This window comes from Drosophila navojoa, chromosome 5 (assembly GCF_054131105.1).
Source record: "Drosophila navojoa isolate 15081-1374.11 chromosome 5, UAZ_NAV_1.0, whole genome shotgun sequence".
Classification (NCBI taxonomy): Eukaryota; Metazoa; Arthropoda; class Insecta; order Diptera; family Drosophilidae; genus Drosophila; species Drosophila navojoa.
In genome coordinates, this window is record NC_142893.1 from 11,349,074 (window position 1) to 11,370,467 (window position 21,394).

Here is a 21,394-nt window from a genome sequence, read left to right on the forward strand (position 1 = left end):
CACACAAACACACACACACACATACACACACGCAACAACTGGACGAATGCTCAATGCTCTCCTAGGAGCAGAATTGGCGTTAAATGATTTTTATATACATTTATAGGTTGTTATATTCAAGTTTGTAACTTATTTGTGTAACGTTGTGTCTGCCAATTAAATAAACATTTTTTTACAAATTGTGCGTAAAAGTGGAACATTAAATTAAATAAACAATTATCACAATTATTTAATAATGAAAATTGTGTTTTCTTACGGAAATTTGGGCTTTTGGGTTTTCTCATTTTATAAAATATTTAATTTAATTTCATGTAACTGAACAAAAATCTTAAAAATCTTAAATTTTCTAACAATTTTGCTTAACATTTTATGAAATATAACAAAACAAAATAAAACACCAATTGATTTTAACAGTTATATAGTCATTATTTATATTCAAATCGAAAATATACAGGGATATAATAAGGAGAACATCATATACAATTGTTATTATTATCTGTTCTATATGTTATCCATTTATCGTAAAGTTGACGTTTTACAAAGTAGCGAAAAAAAAAAATTTCTTTAGAGTATAAAAGGCTGCCAAATGCCAACGCTGAATTCTTGTCTACGTTTTGTTTATAAAAGATTGAAAATTACAAAAGTATTTGCATCGGCTTATGAAGGTACACAGAAACAGAGGCGAGTTTAAAACAAACAAAACACCGATAGTATACAGAATATATAAATATATATCATGTACTACTTATATACAGTAATTGCGCCATCGCATTGCAGCCGAAGGAGGTGAGTACGATTAACTGGATGGGGGCGGGGCGGGACGGGCAACAGCAGCAGTTGATGGGCATGGTAGGCATGATTAGAAAGTTTACGAAAGTACATGAGTTCGATGTCGTTTTGTGAGAGGAGGAGGAGAAGGGAGAGGGAGAACAGCAATTGCACTACAGCTCTTAGGCGTTTAGTATATAGAAAACTAGCTCCAATATAATAGGATCCTGAATGCCAGACGATTCGCCATGCAGTGTGGCTATCAGATGATTATCGAGCGCATTCATATAAAGCGGCGGCAGCTTCGAGCCACGTGCACCCGCCTCATAGCAGACCTACAAAAAAAAATATAAGATTATTAATTATTATTGTTAATTAACACCTTTGCTGGCGAGTCGATTGCTTACGTTCTCCTGATCGAGCGTGGCTCGCAGTGCTAGCTTATTAATGCCCGCTGCGGCGAGCAGATCGAGGAATGGCAGCAGCGCCATCGAAGCACTGCGTGCCAGCTGCTCGGCAATGCGTGTGATGTCCGCATAGTTGCCACCGTTTGTGGCATACCAATCCTCACACTATAAAATGGAAATTCATTAATATGCATTATAAAACTAATACAGTATTTAGTTTAGTTACTTTGATTATGAAAATATCGCTCAAACGTATTGCATAATTGGCATTGGAATAGTTGAAGCTGGCATGCACGCGCATATTGGCCACACCATCCATGGGCTTCTCATCGATGGGCGACTTGACGCTAGAATATAAATCAAGTTTAGCAATTAGTATAGTTGCTAATTAACAGTTAGTTCACAATCTTACCCCACGTTGATTTCCCGATCATTGTCCACCCACTTGATACTGACTATTTCACTCTGCTCATCGGTGGCCGCAATGGGGCCGCACACGATATCGATGTCGGTTTGATTGCGCAGCGCCTGACGCACCTCCTCCATTTTGGCGGGCATTATCTGCACCATCAGGCCGTCCTCGACAATGCTGCACTTGCCGGAGAGTCCGCTGCTGCTCTTGAGCGCCTCGTTCAGCACAAAGAAACTGGCGCCCGTCACCTTCCTCGGCTGGCCTTGTATATTGATCGCCTGCGTGGAGTAGGCGTACATCTCGGAGCGATCGTCGTTGATGTTCTGCATGCAGACCAAATGGCCATCGGCCACCTTGGAGAAGTTGCCGGCGAAGGCAAGAATGTGATCGGTGGAATTGTTGATCGCCTTGATGACATCGTTCTGCCTGTAGCGCGGTATAATCACAGTCGTCTGCCGATCCTCCATGTGGATGTAGAGGCCGCGTATGGCCGGCAGCGAGTACGTATAGTTGCGAAAATCCACCAGAAAATTGATAATCGTCTGCGCTATCTCGCCGTAGACTGACTCACGATTCCGCACCGAGATCAGCGGACAGGGATAATAGCGATATTGAGCGCCCAGGCGCAAGATCAGACGCAATGGCAGTACCTTGGCCCAGGGCACCTCGTGCCGATGGATGAGCACGGCCACCAGATACGGACTCTCCGGCACAATGACGCCCTGCAGGCACTGATACGTCGGCCGGATGTAGATGAAGCCGCCGTGCTCGCGCGAGCCCAAAAAGTTGGCACTACGTGGACTGGTGAAGGCCAGCTCCTGTGTGCTGGAGCGCGCCTGCTCCGCCTCCACATAGATCTCGTACAGATACTGGAATATATCACGCGGCACCGTCGGCCCGCCATTGGCAGCCGCCGGCGGTGGCTTAATCTCCAGCAGAATGATCAACTCATCGTTGCCCACATGATGCAGACCCGAGGTGGTAAAGTTTAGCACCCAGCGATTCATGCAGCAGCTCACTGAGGGAATCGGAAAGGGATTAGGAGTAGGCCATGGATACGTAGGCTGGTTTACTCACTGTTGACCACTTTGACCAGCACATAGAAATTGTTCTTCACAATGAACTTGAGCGTCTCTCGCTGCAGACGCTCCAGGAGATCCGCATCGTTGCGCACCTCCTTGTATTCCACATCACAGATGCTGCTGCTGCTGCTGCCGTTGCTGCTGATGCAGATGGGCGGCAGTGCGTTCTCCTCGTAGGGTATGAAACAGCCCTGGGCATCGCTTGGCGGCAGCTTGCGTGAACGCTGCGGCTCGACCTTGCGACGCGGCGAGGTTTGCGCTGTATTGCGACCAGCTGAAAGAGCGAAAGAGAGCGAGAGAGAGAGAGAGTTGAAGTTGCTCCAAATTAAATCCTGTTCGCTTACCGCTTGAGTTTTGGCTGCCACCGGCGGCCGCTGTGAGCGTTGCCGCCGCCGCACTGGGCGGTATGGAGCCGCGGAATAGCTGCGCCACCAGACCCATGGTGGAGCTATTGTCAATACTGCTGCCACTGCCGCTGCTGCCACTGGCTGCGCCAGGTGTGGGCGGCTTTTGATTGGCGCTGGCTGCAGCGCCGGCGCCGGCGCCGCTGTTGCTGCGCTGCAGGCCGCGACGCGCTTGCTTGGTCTCGCCCCACTGCTGCTCCATTGTGCTGGCCAGCTCGCTGCCCGGCGCAATGCCATCGCTGAACATGACGCTCTTGCGCTTGCGCCCCTTCTTGCCATCCGAGCTGGAGGAATTCGAGGAGCTGCCATCCGTTTTCTTCAGCACGCCCACGGGCACAATCACGCTGGGCGGCGGAGCACCCTCGGCGGCCACCTGACGATGCGGCGGTATCGTCGAGCAATACTCCATGGGATTATTGGGATTTGGCGAGCGCATGGGCGTGGGCGGCAGCGCCGAGGGCGGTGCACCCGCATAGGCATCCGAGACGCCGCCATTTGCCTGTCGCTCGGTGAGGATCATGAAGCATTGCACGCAGACCCGCGACTCCGGCTCATTGGCGAACTGCAGGTGAAAGCGCTGCGAACAGCAGACGGAGCAGAGCACCTTGCCGCAGGCACGACAATGGTGACGCCGCTTGATCATCGTGAACTTCTGCTGGCACTGCATGCACTGGCCGGCCATATTGTCGGGCACCCAGATGGGCGGCACCTTGCCCAGATTGGCATGGGGATCACTGTAGCCGACGGCCTCATAGATGGGGCTATCGTCGTCCTCTTCACCCTCTGCAACTACAGCGGCGGCTCCTGGCGCATCCTCGGACTGCGACTGGGCCTGCGCTTGATCAGCTGGCGGCGGAGTTTGTCCCGCAGTCGCCTGCTGGCCTGCATTCAGATCTAAGGTTTGTGGACGTTGTGGTCGTTGCTCCTGTGTCTCTAGCGCATCCGTGGCTACGCTATCCTCCTCCTCGTCTTCCTCCAGTTTGCGTCCAGACAGCGAGTCCGTATCGCTCGCTGTGCTGCTGAAGGATGAAGCCTCGGCCTCCGCCTCAACCTCAACCTCCTCGGCTGCCGTCGCCACGACTGGCGCTGCCTCTGTGGCGCGCAGCTCGGCGAACTCCACTGTGGATGCCTGGGAGAAGTTGTCCACATTCATTTGATCGGCCGAGTTGGTCTCCTGTTCGGAGAGTATGCGCACCGATTCCTCCTCCGTGGCAGGCGATATGGAGGCGCTTTCATCATCATCATCGTCCATCATTCCGTGTGGCTGGCGCAGGCAGGAGTCTGAGGAGGATGTGGAGGCAGCGGCTGCCTCTGTCTCCTCCTCAATGTCCGCCTCTACCTCCTGCAGCATGCTGTCCAGCTCCGTGTCTGAGATCTCGTCCATGGTGGAGCAGAAGGTCAGAGGTTGACTACGCTTGAGCGCCTGCTCCTCCTGCTGCTGCTGCTGTTGCAGATCCGGTTCTGCCTGCAGCTTTGGCTGCAGCGCTTGAGCCGGATTTGGCTGGGTGACCTGGTGAGGATCGGTTTCAGAATTCTGTTTGTGTCCAAGTTCGTTTCACTTACCGCTGGCATATTGTGCAAGTTGTCACCTCCGCCACGCGCCTGACTCTGCGTCTCCAGCTCCGAGCTCGTCTCCTCGGACAGCTCGTTGAGCACCTTGCCCAGAGCAGACGAGGCGGTCACCTCGCAGGGCAAGATCGACTGCGATTCTGTGGTATTTGTATTTGTTATGGATATGGAGGAGAGACCCGTGGCCAGTTCCTCCACAACAGTTGACGGAGTCACATGATGTTCCGGCTGCTGATCCAGTTCGCTGTTCGCTTTGGGCGGCAGCAGCTCCAGGGCACTGGGCTTATCGCTTTCGGGTGGTGTGCTCAGTTCCTCCTGCTCCTCCGAGTTGCTCACATTACCGGGCGACGGGCCCGAGGAGAACGTGGAGCAGGATGAGGTGGTTAGCGATTCGCTGGATGAGACATTTCCATCCTTTGACTTTGACTCGCTAAACTTGTTGATGTCCTCGTGCCGGGCCAGCTCCTCTTCCTCATAGTCCTCTTCCACCTCCTGCTCTACCACCTCATCTTCCAGCTCAACGTGCTCGGGCTGTTGTACCTCCCGTTGCTCTGCTGCGTCCATCTCCCAATTGTAGCTCTCGTGCGCCTGCATCCCGGTGGCCAGCGACTGAACGTTGTTCCGATAGTCGTTGAGGCTATTGAACACCTGAGAGACGCCCACAAAGTTTTTGGCTGCGCCAGCGCTGCCATCACCCAATGGGCGTGACTCACCGCCTACATTTACATTTAAAGTTGCATTCGCAGCAGCTGCAGCGCTCGTTGCATTGCGGCTCAATTGTTCGTCAGCTGCAAAAGTTTACAGTTAAGCAAAAATTGCCGTTACACATTAGAGCTAATTTCGCACCTTTGAGCTCAGCTTCCAGATTGTCCAGGACCTGATCGATGTCCACCAGATCCATAGTAACTAGTCGGCTAGCATTTAAGCCTGCAACGAAAGACGTAATAGGCAGCTGAGAGCAGCTTGTATTTTGGCTGAAAAAATTTTCACAGTTCGAATGGTTGGAAAGACGGGTCGGAGCGGGGATTTGCTGAGGGGGAACGAACGTAAGTTCCGTCAAACGAGAGACGCAAAACAAGACAACAAAGCAAATTATGATTCACAGCGCTTTGGGATGTCAGCCCTGTTGCCTGTCAATCAATTGTCTTATCTACGTTTATACTTTACATCCATTTTCGGCTGAAAATTAACGGAATTACCTTGTTTGCCCACTTCTTTTTGTTTAATTTTTCTTGCAAAATATGTTCGAAATGGGTGCGCAGTGTGACTGTGCTACGCTACTGCAGAAATACCTACGACTAATGGGAAATTGAATTGAAAAACTTAGAGCATCTGAATTTCGTGGTATTATTATGTGTATTTTAAAAATACCAAATTGGCGTGTGCACGGTCTGCTTAAACGTTTTGGCTCTGTTAGTTAACATTGGCCGTTAACATTAGTCGAAAAAAAGCCGTCGAAGGTGTCGGACGCGGGAGTATTGCGCGTTCTCAGTTCAAGTGTAAAGAAATTTAACAATTTACTACAACAAATTTGTTGTAATTATATTAAATAATGCGGCACACAATGTGCAATTAAATAAATAAGGTGATATACTACGCGAACCGTTTAATATTGATGAAAAAGGCAAAATAAATAAGTTCGTGTAGTGAAGCAAAACGCAAACAAGCAGCAAAAAGTAAAAGAAGAAAAACATAAAGAAGCCGCCACCGCTACGAACTGTGTCTCTCTCTAACAGTGTGTGCGTGTGTGTATGTTTATGTGTACGCGACGAGCGTGGCTGAGTGTGTGAGTGTGCGTGAGTGAGTTGTCTGCCTGTGTAGGTAGTGGTGTGTGTGTGTGAATGTGGTGGGCGGAAAATCAAGTTAAAGCGCCCTCTATGCCAAACAAATTGCAGCTAAAATCGTTTTCAATTCAAATATTTAAATGCAAAAGCATTTGAAATGCTTGCATTTAAACGCTAGCTACTATTGTAATTGAGTTCTCTCACCTCTAGTACGCTGCCCACACAGATACACGTACATGACGTGAGAGTGTATTACACCAGCGCACATACACACACATACAATCATACAGTCAGGCAGCCATTCGCTGCTGCTGTTCTTCTTCTTTCTCTGCTGGCACCTTTTTGGTTGTGCTCTTGCCCGCTCCGCTGTCTCATTTTATCATTTTTGTTTTGTTGCGCCTCTCTGTGTGCTGCTGCTTCGTGCAGTAATCTTGTTGTTTATTCTCCCTTGCTCCGCCCACCCGCGGCCGCCTCATGAGCTGTCTTGCTCTCGCGCTCTGGCGCTAGTTGCTTTGATTTAGCCGCGCGCGCACTAAAAATTGCTGTTAATTATTGAAAATTAAATGAATAAATGTGTTATTTATGATTGTCTCTCTCACTTACTATCGCTCGCTCTTTCCCTTTCCCGCACACACACACACACACATACGCAGACAGCGCCGCAATTGAATTGTTTTTGTACGCGTTCTGTTTGAGTTTCAATTGATAAATCGCGATTGCTCTCGTCGTTCCATTGCCAAAATGTTTCAGTGCGCGAGTGATGCTTCAAATGAAAGCATAAATCAAATGTATCTCTAACGGGTTTTGTTTTTATCTCATTCTATTGTTCAGCGCGTACCAGTTTTTAAATTGCATTTACAACATATAAAACAACAACAAAAATAAGAAGAAGAAGAAGAAGAAGAATAAAAGAAAAAGAATTACACAAATTTCTAAAGAATTTGAACAAGCGCAATTCAATCTTAGCTCTTTTTACTGCCAATCGCCATTCTATAAACAAATCTGGAATCAATTTCTTGGCAATTGCTGCTGCTGCAACAAACACAACAACAACAACAACAACAGAATCACCCACGCAACCAAAATGAAATCAAAGCTGAAAACTGCGCAGTCGATGCTGACGTCGAAGTCGCCGTCGCCAATGCCCAGCAACGGTAAATGGATGCTGGTCTCAGCAATGCTGTTAGTTCTGCTGGCGGCCGCCACCCAAGCAGCTGATGAGGTAAGTGGCAATTGACACTAAGCGGAAATGGAACAGCAGAGAGTGTGTAGGATCGTCAGTCAATTAAGGGGAATCAGGTGGGAATGGATCACAATAGGCGAAAGACCTTGAACGGCTTAGCTGGAATGAAAGGAATGAGAAAATGTAAAAATGATTAAAGAAATGCATCAACAATGATAATAAAGAATGGGAAAGAGAATGGAATGTAGTAGAAATGTATAGAAAGTATGGGAGAATGAAATATTGTAAAAATAAAACATAATAAACGACTAAGCAATCAAAAATGATGAAGTGGTAAATAACTATAGAAAGGTTAACAAATATTATTTTATAATTAATGAAATTAATATAGAAACAGTCATAAATATTAAATAATATCATTATATGATCTTAGCGATCTAATGATCTTGATATAGCAATGATTCAAGTATACCAAAAATACCAAAATACTTAATTAAATATACCAAAATCTCTATAAAAATGCATTGAGCTTAAATATAAACCACTTCATAGTCAATTATACATTAATAATTATCGTTTTTAGACTATTCCGCATTGTTTCATAAATGTAGTTACCTATAAAGAGTGAATATAAACAAATTTCACGTACGATTGCATTTGCAATTTCATTCAATAGTTAACAAATTACAATGCCATGCAATTAACGAAACTCCAATTATTATTTGCTGTAATTAGAAATAAGTAAATTTTAATTGTGGAAGCTGAAATGCAATTTGCAAAACAATTGTCGTTTGTATCAAATTTGTATATTTATTTGTATTAATCGCAAGTTAATTCAATAATGTAAAACGTTTAATATTTTTGCTGCCCTAAATCAAATTCTACAGCTCTCAGTTCACAGTACGGTTCTTGGAATTCGAATTAAATTTCCTGGAATTCCATGCCTCGCAGGGTCTTTTAATATGCAAATATTGAATCGTCTTCATGTTGGCCTTAGCTAGACATTTTACAACTAGAATTGGCTTCACAGAGAGCGAGAGTCCTGCTAAGTTTCTGAATATGAATATATATTTAAATTAAAATTGAATTTGGACTTGTATTAAAATATTGTTTTTTACATAAAGCGTTTTAATATATTCATTTAAACATATTCTGTCAATCAAGTTAGTCAACATATCTTGCCTCGGTAATATCAGGGTATCATGTGCTTCGACTTCTCTGCATTCTATTTACTTTGCTTGTTTTTTCCCCCATTTGATTGTTATGAAATTTTCTAGCATAGAGACGATAGATTGAATTTCAATTTCTTGAGATTATGAACTGCTTTAACCTCAATCTGACCGCCTATTTCGCACCTGCATTTGTTGCCCTGAACTACCAGCCCCACCTTCTGCTTCTCCCCCACACAGTTAGTTGTACTCCTTTGCACTTTGTTATTTTGCGGCTTGAGGTTTGCTCATTGCTTTGCTGGCTGCTGTCTGTCTCGCTCTTTCTCTTTCTTGCTCACTCACTCACTGTTAGAATCTGCCACTTAAAATGCAAAATAGAAGAGAATTCTGTCTGAGCTCTGACGCAAACTAATCAATATACAAATTTACATACACACACTCACACACATACATAGGCAAGCTTATTTATGCATTTACTTACATATATCTAGCTATTTATAAGTGCATGTGCGTGTGTGTATGCCTGAGCTTCTGTAACAATGAAAACTTTGGCTGTCTGGCAACGCTTGTAATTCGCATTTCAATCGTTGTTGCTGCTGTTGTTGTTTTTGTTTTCTATATTGATGAGACGATAATGAAGAGTGGAAGATGCTGCAAAAAGACATTAAAAGCGTCTGCACTGCTGTAGCGCATAAATATGGCAACAAGAATGCTTGTAGCTGTATCTGTGTATGTGTGTGTGTGTGTGTGAGTGATGAATGTTACACTCGCATACGCATTGCCCATAAGCGCACTCGTCTTTTTATCCTCTTCCTCTTCATCAACTCCATCTGCTTGTGGCCGTTGATCGTTTGCCAAAGTGTTGGCAAAAGGCATCCGGCTGTTGCCAATTGCAGTAGCCAGTTTTGTTTGTTTGTTTGTTTGTGTGACTTATTGGCCCAAAATGTGCACACAAATACACAAACATACACATACACATAAATAGTACATTGGCCCGTTTCTACTGAACCACTAAGCGCCCATCAGTAGTCACTGTTGTTGTTGCTGTTATTGTTGTTGTTGCTATTGTCGTTGTCTTGTTTAACGTTCCGGTCCAGCCCGTTCCCATTGCGCTCTCCTTTTAGTCCGTTTGTCACTTGTTTTTGCCAAAATTGGCCAAGCTGTGGTTATCGTGGAGGCTCTTCAGCTGCTGCTGCTGCTTTTCTTTGCAGTTTTTGTTGTTTCTCTCGCCAAAATCATTTTAAGAACGTGCACAGTAAACCTGATGAAGAGCCAGGCATGCCAGCGGCCAGAGAGAGAGGGATAGAGTAACAGCAAGAGTTAGAGTGTGGCCACAGCTTTGGAGTGTGTGCAGGATAATGTAATGATTTGTGTGCGAATGCGAGCAGACGTAAAAAAAAATACTGACTCATACTCACACACATACGCACAGACTGATCAAAAGGTAGGCAAAGCTCGCCCACTCCCACTACACAAAGTTTTGTTTTTGGCTCGTTTACGCATTTGCGCTCATTAGCATGATTGGCATGTGTTCGTGACATTGAGTGAGTGCCGGAGAGTGTCAAAGACGCCGAGAGGGAGAGGGAGAGCGAGAGAGAGTTAGAGTGCGTTTAAAGGTGACCAGACGCGTCTAATGCGCACTCAGTTCATCTTTCACTCATATTTACGTGCTGTGCAACGAGCTGTTTATGTTTGTGTTTGTGTTTATGGATTTCCGGGAAGGCGTTTCTTTTTTTGGCACAGCGATAAAATGGCTGTTATATTGGTAATACTGTAGGTAATATTTCGTTTTTCTTTTTAGTTTGTAAATGATAACAAAGAGGTAGCAAAATCAACGTATGATGTCACGTTTGATATATCAGTAATCTTAGTTGTTTGCCTTAATAAATACAAATTTTTGTCGCCGAACTTATCGACTTAATTCATTCTTATACAAATATTTATTACACACCTATACCAGTTGCAGCTATCTCGCTTCCACTCCCCTTTCCATTATTCACGTGTGTGTGTGTGTGTGTGTGTGTGCGTGCGTGTGTTGCTATGCTCATTTGGCTCTGTGTTTCGTCTTGCATTTAATAAGTAGTTGCTCAGTCAGTGTTGCTGTTGTTGTTTCAGTTGCTTGCACTCACCTTCGCGCTCATTGACGCCGAAAACGTAAGCGGCGTCGCTGTTGCAGTCGCCGTCGCAGTCGCCATTGTCGTCGCTGCTGTTAATGTCAATATGTTATCATCGGCGATTTTTTTAATGCATTTTGCAAATGTCAACGTTTCTCGATCTACGCATACGAACAAACTGTACATTTGCTGCTTGCATTTTGCTCTTTAATCTGGGTTCAATTAAAAATCCCCAACAGATAATCAGTGCACAATGCAACGATGGAAATACATATTTTAAGCATATACACGAGCTAATTGCAAAAAGCTCAGTAATACCTACACAAACACACATACATACTAAATAAAACACACAAACATACATATGTGAAAAAAAAAAACAAGATCACGTTGCAAATGTCAGTTAACGAGTCAAAGAGCAATTGCTTAAGAGAGCGAAAGAGCGAGAGAGACTCAGAGAGCGCGTTTGTGGATCAATTACATATGTTGTCTGACATGTGCATAAAACAAAATCCAATTAGTAAATTTTTACATGTCAAGACAACATAAAAGCAAAGGCAATTGCAACAAAACCCAAAGGGTTGCCGCAAATAAACCAAAAGCAAAAACATTTGCGGCACCCGCAGCAGCAGGCAGCGCAGGCAGGCAACAAACAGTCAAAATGTGAGGGCGCGATTACAACAGAGTAAAAGAGACAGCGCTGTAAGAGAGCGAGCGAGCCACAGTATAAAAATGTGTGTGCAGGCGGCGAAACAACAACAGCAAACGAGCATAAAATGTAAATATGTATGGGTGTGTGTGAGTGTGAGTCAGTATTGGTAGGCAGCAGACAAAGTTGAAGAAAAGAAGACAGCGACAAACGACGTCGCGACGTGGTGGAGTTTCGTGTAGCTCCAAGAGCAGCGACGCCAACGGCAGAAGCAGCGACGCTGGCAGCGAAGTTGAGGGCTGCTGCTGCTGTTGCTGTTTCTGTTTGTTGTTGTGGTTGGCTCTCGTGTTGCTTTGCTTGAATTTCTGTTTCTGCTGAGGTAAACAACACACACAGCCTCGACAGAGGCAAAGGCGGAGGCAGTGCCCAACAGCCAGACCAGGCCAGGCCAGGCCGTGCCGTGCCGGCAGTTTTCAAGACCCGAGCGTAGACAAACCAAACAGGCAGATTGAACCGCTGCCGCCGCCAACGGCGATGACGACGACGACGCCGACGCCGCTGTCGCTGCCATCCGCCGCTGCCTGCAAGAAGGGTACGCAATGTCAATAATCATGCGTTGTTGCCACTTTTCATAGTCGTTGTTGTTGTTGGTGGTGATGTTTTTGTAGTTGCTGTTTCATATGTTCGACTTGAGCTTGTTTCATTTTGCGGTTTGCTTGCGACAAGTTGTATCTCTGTTCGATGGCTCTTCCTCTCGCGCTGCTTCTCTTTCTAGCTCTTGCAATATGTGTGCGTGAGTGCGTGTGTATAAATATTTGTACGTATGTATGTGTGTGTGTGTATATGCATGTGCCGTATGTTTTACTGCTTTATTGGGTTTTACAATTTTTATTTTCGTTGTCCCACTGCGGGATTTTAGTAGCCGTTTCCTCTGCTCTTGCCGCAGCACTCAGGCATGTGTGCGTATATTTTTGGTTTAATATATTAATTGCAATTTTCTTTGTTCATGAATTCTGCTGATGCCACTTTTATATAATTTACTCTTGATTTGTTTACTGCGCATTGAGTTTATTTTTGTTTGTTTTAATTGCAAAAAAAAAAAAAGAAACAAAAATAACAGCACACTCTCTCATTGAACCCCTCTCGTTCATCCTCTTCTCCTCCTACTCTCCCGTCCCTTACCTTCTCTATGCCTTTGCATATCTTCAATTGGCATATCGCTCTCATTGACGCAAATCGCGCGCAAAATTTTGTGTTGCTTTCTGTCGTTTCCTCTCATCCGCTTTCTATGTACAAATCTCCCAGTCTTTCGCTTTGACAGCCCTTTTTTTTCGCTACTGCCGTTGTATATGGCGCGTATTTCCTGTGTGCCGTTATTATTGTTGTATTTTTGCTATTTTGTTTTTGACTTTGCGGCTTTGTGTTTGTGCGTTTATGTTTGTGTTTGCATATCATTAACATGGAAAACGGTAAGCCGCAAAAAAGAGTTGGCAGCCCACGCAGCAGCACAGCAGCTGAGACAGCTGCAGTTTTATCTCTCTAACACACACACATATATATATATGCACACGCACACAGTCAACCCACGCACTTGCATACTCTTATAATTATGCGGCATTTTAGTGTTTGTGTGTGTTTGGTTCGTTTTCACTATTTTTGTTTGATGTTTTCGATGCTTTTCCAATCAACTTTTCACACATTTTTTCAGCTGTTGTTCATTTTGTGTGTCCATTTCTGTGTTCCACTTTGGGTTTGATCTTTGCTGCACATTTCATGGCAACTCTTGCTCTCTTGATCCCTCTCACTCTCTCTCTTCCTCTCTTTCTTTTCTTTGTTTCTCCATCTCAGTCGCTCGCTCGCCGTGTTTTTATGGAATACCCACGCATTCGCCCACGCAAATTCTTCGACTTAAAACATAAATATATTCCCCCCATGCAATTTGTTTACAAATTCATATTTATACATTATTGTGGTTTAAAGAAAATTCCATTTATAAATGTTTTTACTTGTGGTTTTTCGGGTTTCTTGCATGACTGCGCCACATACAATTTTTATGGTCTAATTTTTAATTTACTCTGCACTGTTCGTTATATAAAATATCAAGTATTATTTTTTTTGAAGGAATTTCTCTTGTGAAAACTTGGCTGAGAGTGGAAATATCTATAAATACCTTTCTATATATAATATTTGTTTTCATTTTAATTAACTTGAGCAAATACTTTTCAAATTCCTTTTTCGCCAGCCTGCGGCCGAATATTAGGTTAAATATATACATATGTATATATGTATGTCTAAAAAAACAAAGAAACATAAATTTGTAAGAAAATATAGTCCACTTGAATATAAGATTAAAATGTAATGAAACATTTGTGCAATAGAAATCGTGTTTTAATCTCAATTTTGAGGTCATCCGGTCAGAATTGCGATTTAATATTATTATATTGAAATCAGCAATAATAAAAAATGCTTTATTTGAATAAATAAACACCTATTAAATGATTAATTAGCAGTTTGTTCAAGGAAATGAGATCATTTCTTTATTCCGTTTTTTGTTTCCATAATGTGCTGTCACATATATACATACATATACATACATATATTGATAGGCGCATTTAGTGTTGATAAATGCACTGACAGAAAACTTATATATAAAAATAATAAAATAAAAAAAATACTAACAAATTGGCAAGAAAAAATAAAACTCTTAGGAAATTAAACCTAAATGAATATTATAATAAAAAAGTACAATAAATAAATTTTTACTAACAAAAAATTTATGTGGAGTACTACAAATAATAATAAAAAATAATAATACAATGTGACAGAGAGGGAGAGGGAGAGCGAAAGATAGAGAGAGGGACCAAAAGTGCGTGAGAGAGACATTCAACTAGCCTGATTAAATAAGCTGATAAAGCTGTCAAGAGTATAATCTAAGGCACGACTTTCACTAGAACTTCTGAGAATCGCATAGCAAGGCAATCTACACACATGCAGGACAGATCTTACGATTACTGCTACGCATTACTCATTCTCGTTAATCACTTAAAATAAAAAACAACGTTGTTTTTCATAGCGTCTATATGTATGTAGATTTACAATCGCTTGCATCGAGTCTGTAATGAGATTTCATGGATCTGCAATCGCTTTATCTCCTCCATGTGGTCATCCAATATCTTTGACCCACGCGAACTGATTTGCATCCCAAGGGCTGGACATGTGTTGAACGAGTTGAGCTGTTGCAATTGCTTGTTTGCTATTTCCGATTCGTATTCAGCTTCCGATTACACACACAAATGCACAAACTGCCATACACGCACACACACACACACACACACACACACACACGGACACTCACACATTCGCGCAAATTCCGATTGGAATTGCAATTTTCGCTGTTTCAATATCTCGCGCGTCTGAAAACGCCCACAAAACGCGTGTAGGTCGCATGGACTTGGACTCTGGGCTGCTGCTGCTGCCGTTGCTGCTGCTGCTGCAGTGTCTCCTGCTGTTGGCAATAGGGAAAAAGCCAGCTGGTTGCTGGAGAGGCGTGGCAAGGCGAGGGGCAACTGTTGCCGTCTGCTGCTGCTGCTGCTGCTGCTGTCCCATGTTTGCATACGGAATGGAACGTTCTTGTCATTCCTCTAGTTTGCAGCATTGTTTGCCCCGACGACAACGACGTTGATAATGAACATAATGATGATGATGATGATAATGATGATGTTGCTGTTGTTGTTTCTGTTGTTCTTATTGCTGCTGCTGCTGATGATGATGATGATGATAATGAATTTGTTGCCCCGCCCGTTAAGCCAAAAGTTGTCCCCATCATCATCATCATCATCATCATTTTGGCGGCTGCTATCTGCTCTTTTGGCAGCAACGCATCCAGAAACCAAATACTCATTACGGTCAAACAAAAAAACAATAAAGGCAAGAGAAAAACCATGTGGGTGCACTCGAGTGCGGGTAGAGATGACTAGCAAATATCCTGGAAATTGTAATTTGATGACAAGTTCTTGTAGTATAGCTTAATTATCTGTTAATTAGCATACAAATAAAATTATATATTAGAATTGCGTATGAAGGATTTTCTATAAATCATTTCAGCTTAAACTTTACCTACTCCAACTAGTTGTCCTACCCAACTTGATTGCTTTGTACAGGGTATATACGTAAACATAAAAACAATTACCATGCGATACGGGGGCGTTTTGCCATTGGGGGGCGTGGCGCAAATAAAGTCTGCAACAGATTGCAGCAACCCAAAAGTTTGGATTTTGTGTTGCTGCCACAGTTTGAGGCAGAGTTGCCTGCGTGACGGCAGCAACAGCAGCAGCAGCAGCAGCAGCAGCAACAGCAGCAGCAGCAGCAGCAGCAGCTGCCGTTGCCATTGCTGTTGCTGTTGCATGCACCTCTGCCTCATTTCTCCACTTCCACTTTAACCACGCTGTTTTTATGATGCTGTTGCTCATTTTGACCAGGTTATTGACATCAGCTCAAATTTAACTCAAATTTCGTTTTATTCGCCTTTGCGATTTTATTTTTGTGGCCGTTTGAGTGGGTTAATAAAATAAGCTTTGGATTTCTGGGTTATAGCTTAAATAATATATATTTAATATTTTCCATATATTTTATGATTATTTTAATATTAATTCCTATACTTAATATGAAACAATTCTGTGACAAAATTGTTTTACAATAATTCCTATGGCTTTTATATTTATTATTATTTTTATATATATTTAATTACCTCATTTAAAATATATTTTAAAAAATATTAGTCAGCTTTTCACAGCAAATGTTGCATGGATTTTAAATTTAATTTGTTTTGAAAATAGAAATAAAAAACGAATTAAAATGTTGTCAATATTCTGAATATTTTTTAGAAACATTTGTTGTCATGCAGCTTAACAAATTGTCGCTCAAAAGTCATAAAAAAATCATTTAAAAATATGTATATAAAGATGTGCATGTATATAGGTATAGGTATTCATAAATATAATTAAAAAAAATTGACAGCATACACACATAAATATATAGATAAAATAAGTATAAGCTTATATTTTTATTAAGCATTATTTATTTTTAATCTTTGATCTCTTTTGGCGCTCGAAGGCACGTGCTAAATAATTCAAATGTGTGTGTTTGTGTGTGTGTGTGTGTGTCATAACTTTTTGTTTGAGCTGTTTTGCTGTTGCTTTTGTTGCTGGCTTATTGGCCCCGCCTCTGTTTTGGCTACGTCATAAATTTATGTGTGCAAATCCGGTAAAATTTATGCATATTTCGTCTTTTTACACTTTGTGGCGATGGCCAATGTTGCCAATGTTGTTGTTGTTGTTGTTGTTGTGTTGTCGCCCTCGACATTGACGCTTTAATTGTTAGCCAGAAACTTTGTATTTCTTTTCGGATTTCGTTTGTGCCATTTATGAAAATATTTGCATAAAATTATGCTTACGTATATATCACATTAGTTAATTTTTGTCATATCTAGCTTGCTCTTTCACTCACTCCATCTATCTATCACTGCCTCTGTCTCTGTCTCTGTCTGTGTTGTCAGCTGAGCTTTCAATATTGTCACGTATTCCTCAGCTTTTGGAACTGTCCTCAATGGTTTTGTATTTCCGTCTGCTGACTCAGAGAATTGAGACGCATCGAGAAACTCAGAGTGTGCGAGAGAGAGAGAGAGAGAGAGGTATATGTATATGCTCTCTTTGCTTTGGAAATATGACTCAAGTCAATGGAAATCGAGAGATTTTTAATATTTTTGCCGGCGCCAAGTATTTGCTGTTCTTTATAAAGTTCTTCAATTTAATGGAAAACAACTTAAACAAAATTATTATAATTTGTTTTGCTCGTAAATTTGATGCTCGTAAAGCCAACAACAAAAATGCAGCAACGTCATTGATTGGCAATCTTGAGTTGTCGTTAAATTCTACATTTATATCGCCTGATGGATAGATATAGATTTTGAGAAACGCTCCTAAGGCATGTCGTTAAATCATGCTGGATCCATGCTAGAATAAAAATGGATAAACAAATTTGAAGCGCTTGGTGAACAACATCAATTGGATATGAAATGCGTGTAGACCGAACGGAGACAATATTCAAGTATTTGTTGATATATATTTAGAATTTTGTTATATATGTATATTTAAATAGGGATTCGTCCTTGTGCTTCTATGGATATTTGTCTTTAGTACGAACCTTGTAATTTTATATATGTATTTAAAGACCTTCATTAGCTGAACAAGTATTTATTACTAAGCAAAACATTTGGTATATTTTTAGTATATTTTAAATATATTTATCAACAGTTTCTCATTAGACCAATGTTATATAGCATTAATTGGAGCTCTTAGACTAATTGTCTTCTTACTAATGATAGTATATATATCTATAAAAACCATTGTCATTGCTTCTTCATGATATGTCAAAGCTTTTAGTTAAATTGAATCACAAAATAGACATTCCCTTGGCTGGTTTGTCATTTAAATGATTTCGATTTAATTATATTACAAAAGACGACAACAGAATGATTATTCCGAACTATCTACAAGATTTGTGCATTGTGCCTGCGTTTGCCTATAAGAAAGTGAATCACTTAAGAGAAATGTAGGCAAATATTTGAAGAATATATTTAAAATACTTTTAGTAGAAAAAAAATAATAGAAAATTGTTGCTTGTTCTAGCTAAGAGAAAAATTAGCAAAAAATATATTCCAAAAATTTTTAAAAATATTATAAACAACAAATTAGAGTGTAAAATAAAAAAAAAATACTTTAAAAATCCATATAAAATACTGCTCGCTAAAATTAAACAAAATTCATAGGAATTTGCATATTTAAGTACAAATTTGCCTTTAATATTGCCTTTAATATTTCATTTGTTGCACAATTAATCTTGCCCCACTGCGCAGTTGGCATTTTGTTTGTCCATTTCGCGTTTCAGAATTGACTTTTTGCTTAGCCAAAATTTGCGCGTTGGCCAAATTACTTTCGATGCTTGAGAGAATTTGTTATAAACAAATACATGCAGACATACATACATACATACATATGTATATAGGGCTGTTGGTGGCCAATGGGGAGAGCAGCAGCAGAAGAGGCAATATTGAAAAGGGAATAGTTTCTGTTGCAGTTCGCTATTTGTCCAAAACGTCCGTCGGCCACGCCCCCAATTTCTTTTTTTTTTTCCATTTCCTTAGCCACACGCCTTTAAGCGAATTTACATTTTCATTTACGCCTGAAATGAGCACGAGATTCGCCTGCAAAGTGTGTATGTGTGTGTGTGTGTGTGTGTGTTTGTGTGTTTGTGTGTGTGTGTTTGTGTGAAGATCTCTACAGTGCTTTGGCATTTGCTGTGTTGTATTATTTATACAGAAACTACATTCTAGCCGCACACACACACACACATACACACACGTACATCTAACAACCTCACCACCCACTCAAGCAAATGCCGTTAGCGACAGCGGCTGCTCCACGGGGTCGCCCCTTTGCCACCCTCTATGCGCATCATATGCAAATAGTCGTAATATTTTTCAAATGTTTGCTTTTGCGTTGCACACACACACACACACATACATATATATACACTTTTCTTCTCTTATTTTTTTTTTCTTCCCTATATTTTTGCTTGGGGTCTGCGTGCCTGCCTTTTCACATTTTTCAATTTTCCACGTTCGCTTTGTTGTCGTCGCTGATGATACCTACACACACATACGTATATACATATATATGCAAACATACACAAACACTCACCCACCCACCCACACACACACATGTGCGCTACACACATTCTTGTATTGAGGCTTTGTGTTGCTTACATTTTCATTATATATATATATATATATATATATATATATATATATATATATATATATATATATATATGTATATATTTTTTTTTTTTAAATTTTTTTTTACTTTATGTGATTCTTTTTTATATTTCTTTTGCTCTTGAGGCGAGCCTCTGCGCGCCTGCCAAAAGGAAGTTGTCCGCGCTGCTTAGGACGCGGCGCCTTCGCCCACACCAGCCCCCTTCCCCCCCCCCCCCCCTCTCTCTCTCCCTCTCTCTCTCTCTCTTGCATTCTAAATTACCCGAGGGCCAATGGACTGTGTTGCCCCCGCGCTGTTTTGTAGCTTCTTGGCTTCTTGGCTTTTCCTCTTCCGTTGTTTGTTCTCAGTTTTATTTTCATGCTCTTTCCCTTTTGCATATGGTAAATGGCAATTGGCAATTGGCAACGCAAGCGTTGACAGTTTTATGCCGCAGCTAATTAGATTTGATATAAGATTGAAGTGCAAACAACAATAGCAACAACAATAGCAATAGCAACACATGTTGATTCGCAATGCTTCAATAAATAAACTACAAAATGAAATAAACAAAGAAAATAAACTCAATTTCAATTTCAATTTCAATTTCAAACGCTTCTCAATTCGTTTTGCCCATTTAAATGCTCTATCAGAGAGGGGTACATATTGTTTTTGTACTTTTGTTAACTGTTGTACTGTTCAAGGGGGCTGCAGGTTCAGGGAATCTAGCTGGAAATAGCATTTCCTTTCCTGCTCTAGACAAAAGCAAGTTTAATATATAACTTTCTCGAAAAGTTCCTGCAAGTTTTCACTCGACTGTGTGAATAGCTAAGTATATTAAATGGCTTCCCAAAGGGTGAATACATAGGGCTGCGGCTCTAAACTGCATGAGCTAGAGTCGAACCCTAAGTCGAAGGGAAACCCCAAAAAAGTTTAGTTTTGACTGGTCAAATTTTTAGCTTTAAAAATCATTTACAATGAAAAATTGTATAAAATTAAATATGAAATATGTAGTAATAAAAAGATTATAAAATAAAATTTAAAATAAAACATCACTAAAAAAAAAATAAAAATTTTAATTTAAAACAATTAAATAAATCCGTAAATTAATAATTGAATAAAAAAAAAAAAACAAAAAAAGAAGAAATAGATATCATAATTATCATTCTTTTAATTATGATATCTATTGATTCTTTTTTATTTAATATTTTTAATTTTTTCTAATTTAATTTGAATTTTATATAACGATTTTAAAATTAAAAATAAAAATATAAATAAAAATATATTTAAAAAAATATTAATAATAATAAAATAAATAAAAAATAAAAAAAAACTATAACAAAAAAAAAATGTTTAAAAAAAATTAAATATTAAATGTAAAGAAAGGATACATACATAATAAGATTTCTTTAATCAAACATATACGCAATAATTTACTTTTAAGAATTTACTATTCTCTCTATATTCTCTACACCCTTTGATTCAATTCAAGTTAACTTTTATATTTGATTTGATTTTGAATTTAATTTGGCTCTCTTTGTGAGAGCCAACCAAAATTTTAATTGTTTTGCCAAACTGAAATCCACACTTTGATATTGTTTCATTTCAAGCTTGAGTGCTTTAACATATTTGAAAGCCAACCTACCCCAGACTCCCCGCACTACCCCTCCTCCCCTCCTCCAGCAACAGCATCGTTTGCAACGAAATTTAGGCCAAGCTGTTGTCCATTTTGGCTGCTGCTCTCAATCGGATGTACGAAACAGAAATTATAGAGCAGCTCTGGCTTTGGCTACAAATTTAATGCCAGATGTGTTTTATAATGTTGTTGTTGTTGTTGTTGTTGTAGTTACGCCAGCTGTGAAATCAAAGTGCACTATTGCTATCTCGCTCTGCACGCATCTGCGTTGTATTTCTATCTCTTATCTATGATTGCTCAGCGCACACACATTGATTGATGACAGGGTCAAACTAAAGCTTTGTTTGAAGCTCTTTTCGTTGTGTGGAGTGGAGTCAATTGCTGGGATTAGGATGGTCATACAAAT

At 41.0% G+C, this 21,394-nt stretch overlaps 2 protein-coding genes and 1 long non-coding RNA gene across 7 annotated transcripts in view; 1 reads left to right on the forward strand and 2 right to left on the reverse strand.

The window, feature by feature from the left end:
- Window positions 1–917: 917 nt before the first annotated feature.
- Sara (Smad anchor for receptor activation) lies at window positions 918–5,991 on the reverse strand. Of its 2 annotated transcripts, none has more exons than XM_018104523.3 (9): window positions 5,842–5,991; window positions 5,489–5,569; window positions 4,637–5,430; window positions 3,014–4,583; window positions 2,665–2,943; window positions 1,588–2,605; window positions 1,402–1,522; window positions 1,176–1,340; window positions 918–1,103 (listed from the first exon to the last, which is right to left on the reverse strand). In XM_018104523.3, exons 2-9 carry the CDS (start codon window positions 5,541–5,543, stop codon window positions 951–953), a joined length of 4,155 nt encoding a protein of 1,384 aa, XP_017960012.1. In that variant the 5' UTR covers window positions 5,544–5,569; window positions 5,842–5,991; the 3' UTR covers window positions 918–950. The 2 variants fall into 2 exon arrangements, with proteins under 2 accessions (XP_017960012.1, XP_089118477.1); XM_089262351.1 differs by having other exon boundaries at window positions 5,489–5,594; window positions 5,842–5,948.
- Window positions 5,992–6,064: 73 nt separating this feature from the next.
- Window positions 6,065–21,394, forward strand: part of Sdc (Syndecan) — a 137,219-nt gene continuing 121,889 nt past the window's right edge. For 3 of the 4 annotated variants that reach the window (XM_018104539.3, XM_089262358.1, XM_089262359.1), the window contains exons 1-2: window positions 6,065–6,227; window positions 7,258–7,648. In XM_018104539.3, the coding sequence (XP_017960028.1) occupies window positions 7,511–7,648 (138 nt within the window). In that variant the 5' untranslated portion in view covers window positions 6,065–6,227; window positions 7,258–7,510. The remainder of the gene's footprint in view (window positions 6,228–7,257; window positions 7,649–21,394) is intronic. The other variant, XM_018104541.3, reaches the window with a different exon arrangement.
- Window positions 7,258–11,958, reverse strand: LOC149091041 (uncharacterized). The gene is made up of 2 exons (XR_016197156.1): window positions 10,908–11,958; window positions 7,258–7,768 (listed from the first exon to the last, which is right to left on the reverse strand). It is a non-coding gene; the product is annotated as an uncharacterized LOC149091041 (long non-coding RNA).